The sequence below is a fragment of the Lithobates pipiens genome, unplaced genomic scaffold (genome assembly GCF_037356315.1).
Source record: "Lithobates pipiens isolate NorthernLeopardFrog02 unplaced genomic scaffold, aLitPip1_a1.2 Scaffold_25, whole genome shotgun sequence".
NCBI classification, from domain to species: domain Eukaryota; kingdom Metazoa; phylum Chordata; class Amphibia; order Anura; family Ranidae; genus Lithobates; species Lithobates pipiens.
Window position 1 is genome coordinate 97,857,595 of NW_027507787.1, and position 12,076 is coordinate 97,869,670.

At 45.1% G+C, this 12,076-nt stretch overlaps 1 protein-coding gene across 2 annotated transcripts in view; it reads right to left on the reverse strand.

The window, feature by feature from the left end:
• The window catches only part of ERCC1 (ERCC excision repair 1, endonuclease non-catalytic subunit), a 37,347-nt gene that overhangs the window by 9,819 nt on the left and 15,452 nt on the right, over nt 1-12,076 (reverse strand). For both annotated transcript variants that reach the window (XM_077454753.1, XM_077454754.1), the window contains 3 exons: nt 8,805-8,904; nt 8,635-8,711; nt 4,802-4,901 (listed from right to left, as the gene is read on the reverse strand). In XM_077454753.1, coding sequence (XP_077310879.1) covers nt 4,802-4,901; nt 8,635-8,711; nt 8,805-8,904 — 277 coding nt within the window. The remainder of the gene's footprint in view (nt 1-4,801; nt 4,902-8,634; nt 8,712-8,804; nt 8,905-12,076) is intronic.

The window sequence follows — 12,076 nt, forward strand, 5'->3', positions numbered from 1 at the left end:
TGGCTAGGGGTTCAAGAGTGGGGTTGTATAGTCACCCAGGCCAAATCTTCTCAATTTTTTGAAAGCTACCTCTGCAGGTATAGCTTAAAAATTATCGGTCTCCCCGCTTACTGTCTGATCTGCAGTCCACTTTCCTATTTAAGTGGACGTCCACCACCCTGACGTATCTCGGGACTAACATCCCCTCGGACTTATCGGACCTCTTTGCACGAAATTTCCCCCCTCTCCTGGCTAGGGTGAGGCTGCTCCTGGACTCATGGCAGAAGGGGTTCCATTCTTGGTTTGGCAGGTGCAATCTGTTGAAAATGTGCATTTTGCCCAAATTTTTGTACCTCTTTCAGGCGTTGCCGATTAAAATCCCGCCCATGTATTTTAAACAAGTACAGGCGTTGTTTACCCGTTTTGTCTGGGCCCAGAGGCGACCTCGGATACCTCGATCCCAACTCTCTCTGCCGAAACATTATGGGGGGTTAGCACTCCCAGATGTTAAACAGTACTACTCTGCTGTCCACTTGGGTAGGATTTTGGACTGGGGTCGCAATCTTGATGCTAAACTATGGGCGCAAATTGAACAACAACAGAGCTCTATTCCATTGAGGTCGGCTCTCTGGTGCCACAAAGCACTGCCACGAGCGATGAAATCCCACCCCCTAATAGGCAACACGATCTATCAAGGCGCAAAGGCGGCGCTGAAACAGTCCCTGACGACAACAGAGTCACCATTGACTCCGATCCTAGGTAATCCCTGCTTTCCACCGGGTCTATCACAGGCACAATTTCGACCGTTACGGGACAACAATCTCTCTACGGCCTCTCAGTTTGTACTACGGGGTAGCTGGACTTCCATCCCGGATCTTATGGACCCTTTCGGTCCGTATCGTCTGGATTTCTGGAACGCCTGTCGCCTCCACCATTTTCTCCATTCTCTCCCGAACCCCCCAGGCTATACCAGACCACTCACTGCTTTTGAGGAATACTGTTCTGACACTGAACCGACCTCCCGAACCCTTTCTAAAATGTACGTTCTACTCAATACACCTGCACAACCACCACATATCGCCGGTCTCACTAAATGGGAAACGGACCTGGGCTGCACCTTTACACAAAAACAAGTTAACAACATACTGCGGTTTACTCTGCGGTCCTCGATTTGCACCAAAATGCAAGAGACAAACTATAAAATTCTGGTCCGGTGGTACTTGACGCCTAGTCGCCTTCACACCATCTACCCTGACACGTCTGAGTGTTGCTGGCGCTGTTGTGAAGGACGGGGCACACTTTTTCATGTTTTCTGGTCCTGCCCTAAATTGTCGGAGTTTTGGGCCGCGGTCCGGTCCATCTCTCAAAAATTTACCGAATGGCGAATCCCTAATGATCCAGCCTTTTTCCTACTGCATGTTTCGGATTTACCCCCTAAGAAATACGCGCGGTCGATACTACGTCACTTAACGAACGCGGCCAAGTCCTGTATCCCCTTGCTTTGGAAACAGCAAACACCGCCTTCGGCGGCGATGTGGATAAGGAAGGTGGAGGATATAAATAAACTGGAAGACCTGGTGCTTACGGCCCAGGATCGACAAGAGACGTATCGAAAGACTTGGTCTCTCTGGAACGCATTTGTGTACTCAGATGAGGGCAAAGCTCTATTGGGCCGTTGATTCTATTGCTACTGGCACCTGGCGGCCGAGTAGGTGATGCCAATCCCACCCCGCCCCCCCCCCCATACCCATCGCCCCCTACCCTTGACTTTTCCTCTCCCCCCCCCCCTCTCTCTCCGCCCTCTTTCCGCTCTCTCTCTTGGCCGCAGCTCCGAACCTGCTCCTGATGACCTTATGCCGAGGCGCTAGGTTAGGCCTCGGCAGGATTGTTTCTTATGAAGAGGCAGGGGGCACCCTGATTGGTCCTGGCCAGGGGGGTTCAACCCCCTGCGGCTAGTAGATAGGACATTTTTTTGCTGATCATTTATATGTTCCCGGGCTAATATCTGTACGGCATGTTTGTGAGGCTGCGACCTCTTTTTTTTTTCCTTTGTTATATCTGTTACTGTTTGTTTTGGGGCTCTCCCCATGTGTGTCTTTGACGCTCAAAATATTAATAAAGTGATATTTGCAAAAAAATTATCGAGTGCAAGATGGCATTAACTTTATATATGTTGTGGGAGGTTGAGGTGATAGCCAATGTTGTCATACAGTTTTCCTATCCAGGTATAGGATTATAGTTATCATCAGCTCTAGAGGAGAGTTTTCAAAAGGGAAATTCCAAGATTCCCAGGAGACCCATTTGTGGAAAAAAAAAATGGAAAAGCATTGTTAAGAATGACATACACCAATACTAGTACAGGACCAATTTTTTGCCATTTCCAAACCAAGTAAAAAGGATTCCCCTGTCCCAAGATACACCTAGGGCAGAGCAGGGAATTGCAAAAAAAACAAAAAAAAACTGGGGTCCAGTAAGTTCTATGTAATAAAAATAACTTTCTCATAGAAGGGGCTATTGAGATCTGAGGTACTCTGGGTCATGCTATAAACCAATGTTCCTCTGTCTTTTATTGAGAGTTAGCAATTTAAGTACAGTAGGGAAGACTGTACAACTGTGGTAGACTGAAGGTAAGCCTGAAGAACTGCTACAAAAATAAAAGTGACACTATAGGCCTGGAGTTCCGCTACAAGGATAAAAAGAAAGCTATGGAGAGAGCAAGCCTGGAGTTCCGCTACAAGGATAAAGGGAAACTATCATATTGCCCATTCAGAGCAAATCTATTCATTCAGGTATAGCCAATTTCCAGGCCTAAACAAGGTCAAATAAAGAAGCAAAGAAGATCATTATTCCTCTGTAACCTCTTACTCAGAGTTCTGGCATGCAGAGAACATAAGTAGGAGTGGGTGGGAATGGCCTATTAAGAGGACCTGTCACTTTACATGAGGTGGTCCTTAAGTGGTTAAAGTAAATATATGTCCTCTTTTTGAAAAGGGATATCTCGGTAACGGCAGCAGCTGCTGCCACAACCGAGGCATCCCTCTTTACAGGAGGCGGTCCTGTGTACGATAACAGTGGTCTCTGCAGCGGGTTCGCCGCAAGATCACCGTTATCAGCGGCGGGAGAGGTGCCACTCCCCCTGCCGCCGGCCTCCCGCCGCTGGAGCCGTCGGTAGCAGCGGAGGCGATCGGGTCCTGTCGATGGCCGGGTATGGAGACGAGTGAGGCCGGGTATGGAGACGAGTGAGGCTAAGATGGCCCCCACTCGTCTCTATACCAGAGGAGGGCGGAAGCGACGTCAAAACGTCACTTCCGCCCATACCTCTTAAAAGGGTATATTTTTTTCAATGTCATTTTTTAAAATTACTTTTTTTTTTATTGCATTTTAGTCCAAATATGAGATCTGAGGACTTTTTGACCCCAGATCTCATATTTAAGAATTTAAGTGTAAAAATAAATAAAATCAAGTAAAATAAATAAGAACCCCCCCGTCCCGACGAGCTTGCGCACAGAAGCGAACGCATACGTGGGTAGCGCCTGCATATGAAAACAGTGGGCAAACCACACATGTGAGGTATCGCCACGATCGATAGAGCGAGAGCAATAATTCTAGCCCTAGACCTCCTCTGTAACGCAAAACATGCAACCTGTAGAATTTTTTAAATGTTGCTTATGGAGATTTTTGAGGGTAAAAGTTTGACGCCATTCCACGAGCGGGCACAATTTTGAAGCATGACATGTTGGGTATCAATTTACTCGGCGTAACAATATCTTTCACAATATAAAATAAAAATTGGGCCAATTTTACTTTTGTCTTATTTTTTTATTCAAAAAAAGTGAATTTTTTCCAAAAAAGTGCGCTTGTAAGATCCCTGCGCAAATACGGTGTGAAAAAAAGTATTGCAATGACCGCCATTTTATTCTCTAGGGTGTTAGAAAAAAAACAAAATATAACGTTTGGGGGTTCCAAGTAATTTTCTAGCAAAAAAAACCTGTTTTAAAGCGGGAGTCCACCGGGACTCCGCGTTTTTTTTTTTTTTTTTTTTTTTAAAAGCCAGCAGCTACAAATACTGCAGCTGCTGACTTTTAAATAGTGACACTTACCTGTCCAGCGCGCCCGCGATGTCGGCACCCGAAGCCGATCGCTCGCTCGTGCCGCCGCCATCTTGGGTATGGGAATCAGGAAATGGAGCCTTTCGGTTTCATTTCCCGGTTCCCTACTGCGCATGCGCGAGCCGCGCGGCGCAATCCGGACGGTCCCCGCTGCCTCTGGGAGCTGTGTGTTTCCCAGCAGGCAGCGGGGCACTTGCTGAAGGGGGCGGGCGCTTGCGGAAAGGGGCGTAACGTACGCCCCTTTCCGCAGAGAGCTAGCCCGGAAGTGGGTGCAGTTACCTGGATTATCCAGGTAACTGCACCCCCCTCCCCCCTGAAAGGTGCCGATTGTGGCGCCGGAGGGGGGGGGGGATTCCGATGAGCGGAGGTCCATTTTAGGGTGGACCTCCGCTTTAAACATGTAAATGCCAAATCTGAAAAAGAGGCCTGGTCCTTAAGTGGTTAAATAGACAAAACAGATTTGTTGCTTTAAAGTTTATGGTTTGTATGAGGTTAAGTGCAAGAGTCAATATTAAAGTTAATGTAGAAGTTTTAGGATCAAGTTAAGGCTTGCTTTCAACACCAAAGCCGACCTTCCATATTTTGCCACAAACTACCAGTACAAAAAAAAAAATCACAGAACTGAAACAGGAATTTGTGTTTAATGTATACCCTTATGTATAAATGTTTGACAAAGGAGGCCCACTTCTCTCTGGCCTCCATTGTATTCTCACCCTGGACATGAAATCACTTTCAGTCCTCTCCTTCAAGGCATCAGCTGGCTTTTGCTCATAGCACTTGTAGGTCTCCAGGTAACGGGCCGCCTCCTCGGGACTGAAAGTTAATAACGGTGAAATTAAAGTTAATAAAATAAAATCTTGGTCAAAATAAAAAAAATGCAGACATTCAAGCCCTTTTTAAAGCTCTGTATACAATCATACACATATTTAGGGAAAACCATGCTAAAATATTATTTATGGAGGCTGGAGATCACCAGCACATGTGCCGACATATCACACTTCAAGCTCTAACAAATGTGCTTTTCTTCTCCTCCATAGGTCATTGTTGTAAATGGGATTACCCCTGTGACTACTGAACCCGGAAGCGGTGTATTCACAGCTGTCAAGGGGTTCACAGTACACGGAAGTGGTAGAGGCTTACAGCTGTCATTCCTTGGCTACTAGAGACAATATGTGTTTGATTAGCTGCACTGGAGGGCAGGAGAGACATTGGGAGTCTAATAGACCCCCCAATGCTCCCATAAAGAGTACCCATCACCTGCCCAATGGTATCATAAAGGGATAGCAATAAAGTTAAATAAATAAAAAAATAAATAAATTGAAATTGAGTGCAAAAAAAAAAAGTTATAAATAAAAACGTTTTAGAGCACACCGACCCCCAATAAAATGCACAGTGTAGGGCAAGCACATGCATATAAACATATTTTGCAACATGTATCATTGCGAACATCACAGTGAACAATTCTAGGTCCATAAATCATTGTTATAGTTTCATAGTTTCATAGTTAGTTTCATAGTTAGTAAGGTTGAATAAAGACACCAGTCCATCCAGTTCAACCTGAGTGTCTACAATTGTCCCCTTCCCTGTACATTTCACACTCACATTGGTCCCTACTCTCAAGGAGCCCACAATCCAAGGTCCCCATTCATATACTAGGGCCAATTTTGGACAGAAGCCAATTAACCTACCTGCATGTCTTTGGTTTGTGGGAGGAAACCGGAGTACCCGGAGGAAACCCACGCAGGCACAGGGAGAACATGCAAACTCCAGGCAGGTAGTGTCGTGGTTGGGATTTGAACCAGCGACCCTTCTTACTGCTAGGTGAAAGTGCTAACCATTACACCACTGTGCCGCCCTATCTCTAAACTTACAACCCATAAAGGCCTTTAAAGCAAATCCTTTGGAGAATTTTGAGTACCATGGTTTTGTTTTTTTACGATTTCATGGCTGTGCTCAATTTTGAAGCGTGACATGTTTGATATCTATTTAATTGACACAACCCATCTTTTATATTTTACAAAAAATTGGATATAATATTGTGTTTGTTTGCACTAAAACGCAATTTAGAGTATCCCCCCCCCCCAAATGAGATTTGATAAATATGCGCACATTTATCGCAAAACATAAAAAATTGCAACTACCACCATTTTATTATTTTATTTTGTAACTTTAACCAGTTCCTGACTGCCTGGCTTACATACACTGTGACAAGGCGGCTCTATTGCACACAATCATGTATCTGTATGTGATTTTTTTTTTCAAAAGCCACTGAGGAGGGGGTCACTTGCGCTGCCGGAGACGCAATCGTGCAGATTGCCCACAAGGGGAGCCAATTGGCGTGCCCCTCCGCGATTGCTCCCCACAGAGATGTCAGGCATGGACACTGCTAATCAGGAACTAGAATCAGTGTTCATGCAGTGAGCACACTCCCCCCACCACAGTAAGAAAGCACAATTAGGGAATACACTTAACCCCTTGGTGGCCCCTGATGTTAACCTCTTTCCTGCAAGTGTCATTTATACAGTGTGAGTGCATATTTTTAGCACTGATCACTGTAATAATGTCACAGATTCCCAAAAAAGTGTCAGCTAGGTGTGCGATCTGTAAGCTGCAATGTAGTAGTCCCGCAAAAAAACAAAAAACAAATGCTGATCACCGACATTACATGTAAAAAAATACCATAAATCCATCCCCTATTTCGTAGATGCTATAACTTTTGCTAAAAACCAATCAATATACACTTATAGGGATTTTTTACCAAAAAGATGTAGCAGAATACATATTGGCCTAAGTTTTTTTATTGGATACGTTTTATAGCATAAAAGTAAAACATTTTTTTTGTCCAAGGACAAAATATAAAAACCGCAGAGGTGATCACATACCATCACAAGAAAGCGCTATTTGTGGGGGGGGGGGGGGGGGGGGGGACATTTTATTTGAACACAGCGTCACACGACTGCACAATTGCCAGTTACAGCAACGCAGAGCCATATTGCAAAAAAATGGCCTGGTCATTAACCACTTGGGATCCGCGCTATTGCAAAATGACGGCAATAGCGCGGACCCACATTTTCGGGACTACGTCTATTGACGTAGTCCCGGTTACGAGCGGCCTGCGCGCCCCCTGAGGGGCGCGCGCGGCGCGCTCTGTGATCGGCGAGTCCGTGAGACTCGCCTGATCACCGATCCGTGTAAGGGGTCGATCCCGACCCCTTATCACGTGATCAGCTGTCAGCCAATGACAGCTGATCATGTGATAAAACGGAGCCGGTAATCGGCTAGTATTCCTCCTCGCGCTGACAGCGCGAGGAGAAAAAAAAAAAGCCGATCGCCGGCGGCCGTGTTCGGGACATCAGTCCCGATCACGGCCAGTAATTTAAAAGGACACCTGCCCCCTGCCAGTGCCCACCTGCCACCCGCAGTGCCATCCTGAAATAAAGTAAGTGCCCCCCTGTCAGTGCCACCCAGCAGTGCCCATAGTGCCCACAGTGCCACCCAGCAGTGCCCACAGTGCCACCCAGCAGTGCCCACAGTGCCACCCACAGTGCCACCCAGCAGTGCCACCCACAGTGCCACCCAAAATCTGCCTCAGGTGCTGCACCCCAGTGCCGCCCATCAGTGCCCAGCAGTGCCGCCCATCAGTGCCCAGCAGTGCCGCCCATCAGTGCCCAGCAGTGCCACCTATCAGAGCCACCTATCAGTGCCACCTATCAGTGCCCATCAGTCCCATCTATCTGTGGTACCTATCAGTGCCCATCCGTGCCACCCATCCGTGCCACTTATCCGTGCCACCCATCCGTGCCATCTTATCTGTGCCCATCTTTGCCCATCAGTGCCGCCTTATCTGTGCCCATCGGTGCCGCCTTATCTGTGCCTATTAGTGCCGCCTTAACTATGCCTATCAGTGCCCACCAGTGCAGCCTATCAGTGCCCACCAATGCAGCCCATCAGTGCCCACCAATGCAGCCCATCAGTGCCCACCAATGCAGCCCATCAGTGCCCACCAATGCAGCCTATCAGTGCCGCCTAATCAGCGCACTTCAATGAAGGAGAAAAATTACCCGTTTGCAAAATTTTATAACAAACTATTAAAACATGATTTTTTTTTATTTTTTTTTTGCATCTTTTTTTGTTTGTTTAGCAAAAAATAAAACTCCGAGCTGTAACTAAATACCACCAAAAGAAAGCTCTATTTGTGGGAAAAAAATGATAAAAATTTAATTTGGGTACAGTGTTGTATGACCGCGTAATTGTCACTCAAAGTGCATCAGCGCTGAAAGCTGAAAATTGGTCTGGGACTGAGGGGGGTTTAAGTGCCCAGTAAGCAAGTGGTTAAGGGGATAAAAATCTTCCAACCAAGTGTGCAAAAAAAAAAAAAAAAAGTCACAGTAGACAAGTGGTTAATGCTGCACTGCTAATAGTTTATCTAGCCCAAAATATTTAATGTTTGATTTGAGGGGCACATAAGCAGCTTGTCAGTACAAATTTAAATCATGATAAGTTCGTTAAGGATCAGGTTTTTTATTCAGCATAAATAATGAGTCACCTCCAGCTCAATATCAGGGTAAGGTCGGAAAGGATGCAGATTTTGGCCAATTCCTTCAGTGCAAAATGGGGATCTTTCTGCAAAACAAAACATAAAATGTTGATAAATCAAAATTTCCTTAAGAAATCAGCACAAATAGAAAACTTTTACAATTAATGCAGAGCACTAACCACGTCGACTTGCACCAAGAGGACCCGCAGAGCATAGGCCTGGCCCAACGTCTTCAGACGGCTGTGTATGTACTCTGGGTTCAGGTTGTGATACCTCAAACTGAAATCACAAAAGACTGTTCAAAAAAGATCCAGTACATCCAAATGTCAAAAGACTTCTGAAAATGCTAACTGCCTGGCTGCCATGTTAATTTTCAGGCTTCAATACAAGTAAACCAACAAGGATCCTCAATGTAAAGTCAAAATTCTTGCACATTTATTCTGGGTCAAAGACTCACTGCGTGCCAGCCAGATGTCTGCATGACAGCAAGGCATTCATTTATTCATTTCTGAATGAGCCGCCAATTTTTTTACCGGACAGGTCTCTTTTGAGTGCATATAAACAAGAACAGAAATTAAATATTTTGCCTGTCTGGGTCCAATGGATATCGACTCCCCTTGAGAGCCCCTTATTCCCTGGGTGATGATTCACAGCTGCTGGGCCCACCACGGGGAAGGGCTCCCTGAGTGATGTTTATTCTGCAACCAGGGCAACTGTGGTAATAGGCTCACGTCATTACTTGCCGCCTGTATCTAGAACAGTCACTCTAGGGCAGGACTACAGAATATCCCTGATCTGATCGTTCGGAACGTGGTGACGTTCATTCGTTATGAATGGACTACGTTCAGGCTAGCAGCCAATAGCTTCGGTCTCCCAATTTGATCTGAGCATGCGCGGCACTTTGTCCGATCAGAATTCTCTACAAAACGATTGGACAAAGTCCGATCGGATCATGTTGTCGGAAAATTTTATATCCAGCTCTCAAACTTTGTTGGTCGGAGATTCCGACGGAAAAAGTCTGATGGAGCCCACACACGGTCGGATTATCCGACAACATGGTCCGATCTGACATTTTCCGTCGGAATTTCCGACCGGGCATACAAGGGCTTACTGCCAGAACTCTGCTTACAGCTGGAGGTCAAATCATAATGCCCAACTCTAGTTACAAAAAAAAAAAAAAAAAAAAAAAAAAAAAAAAAGGTGACAATTGCCTGTCCTGGCCATCATAACATTTTATAGATGCAGTCCAACCATTCTGGACAACTGCTGATCGGGGAAAGAGCCAACTGGGAGAGTTATCAAATTGCCCCCCTACCCCAACCACATGCCCCTTTTTCATTAACCCTCCATCCCCCTGACCTTTCCGCTTACCTATACTACCCTTCCCACCTCTATACCTAAACCTCTATCCCAATAAAATACACACCCATAACTCTCCTGGCTGGAGTGACACTGACAAATTCAAAGTATCTATTAGTCAAACCCCACTGGTCTTCCACTGATCTAGATCTTCAACTACGGAAAACACAAGTTTTCACCAACCTGTGTCTAGTTCCCTGACTTTGGCAACCAACACCAACCTGTTACCCCTCAACTCTACTCCAGGACCGTTCCAATCAGCACATTTTTGCTTTCTAAACTTGTTTAAAGTGGAACTAAACTTAAAGCGGGAGTCTGCCGGGACTCCGCGTTTTTTTTTTTTTTTTAAAGTCAGCAGCTACAAATACTGCAGCTGCTGACTTTTAAAATGGTGACACTTACCTGTCCAGCGCGCCCACGATGTCGGCACCCGAAGCCGATCTCTAGATCGACACTCGGGTGCTGCCGCCGCCATCTTGGGTATGGGAATCAGGAAATGGAGCCTTTCGGCTTCATTTCCCGGTTCCCTACTGCGCATGCGCGAGCCGCGCGGCGCAATCCGGATGGTCCCCGCTGCCTCTGGGAACTGTGCGTTTCCCAGCAGGCAGCGGGGCACTTGCGCAAAGGGGCGAGCAGTTGCGGAAAGGGGCGTAATCTACGCCCCTTTCCGCAGACAGCTATCCCGGAAGTGGGTGCAGTTACCTGGATTATCCAGGTAACTGCACCCCCCTCCCCCCTGAAAGGTGCCAATTGTGGCGCCGGAGGGGGGGGGGGATTCCGATGAGCGGAGGTCCATTTTAGGGTGGACCTCCGCTTTAAGTGTAAGTCCAGGTAAAAAACTAACTCTAAACCTGCTCTCTGACACATTCTAAACCTAATCTATCTAACCCTGTAAGGCAAAAAAAAAATAAAAAATTGCTGTACTTGCCTATTCTGCAGCCGTTCCGGTCTGGGTTTCCAGTGGCGAAAGCTGTGTGCAGGAGAGGACCAACAATGGCTCTGAAATGGCTGGGAAGTGACGTCAACATAGAGTTGCTATGGGGCTTCCGCTGTCGGCTGCCTCTCCTGCACCTGTCTCCACACTGAACCCACTGCTGACAGCTGATGCTAGGACCAGACTGGATCAGCCGCAGAATAGGCAAGTATAGCAATCTTTGCTTTATAATGTTAGATAGATTAGGTTTAGCCTTATTTAGGTTTTGCCTGAAGTTCCACTTTAACAAATAAAGAAAACTGAGCAGGCAGCTCTTTACTGCAGAAGAGACATGCTATGTCTCTACTGCAGGGGTCTCAAACTGGCAGCCCTCCATAAAACACACATAGACAACGAAGAACAGGAGAAAGAAAGAAAACAAAAGAGATTTATAATTATATATATATATATATATATATATATATATATATATATATATATATATATATATATATATATATATATATATATATATATATATATATATATATATATCCATCCTAATTACTATATCGGATTAATCTGAAAAATGTAAAGTCATACACCTGTGAAAACACAGGGCAAGAGACGATTCCAGAGGGAGAAATTCAATATAGGGAATATACCCCTCTTCACTTATTGCCAGATATAGGTACCATAGTGAGTTATACACTGGCCCTGATCCTTATGCCTCTAGGAACACCTGTAAATTCAACTCTGTGTTCAGGCCCACAGGAGCAAGGGATTTTAAACGGTACACCCACCATTTTTCCTTCTGTAGTAGGATGCGGTCGAAGTCACCCTTCCTGCTGGGCAATTTTAAGGCATAAATACCTTTTTGACTGTCATACCTTTTTGGGTTATGATCCTGGTATATAGCAAAATGTTTAGCTAGCGGTCTCTCTGGTGGTTTACTCTTATCTTTAATTTCACGTATATGTTCACCTATCCTAGTTCTTGGTGTATTCAGGTGTATGACTTTACTTTTTTCAGATTAATCAGATATAGTAATTAGTGTGTAATATTATATATATATATATATATATATATATATATATATATATATATATATATATATATATATATATATATATATATATATATATATATATATATATATATATATATATATATATATAT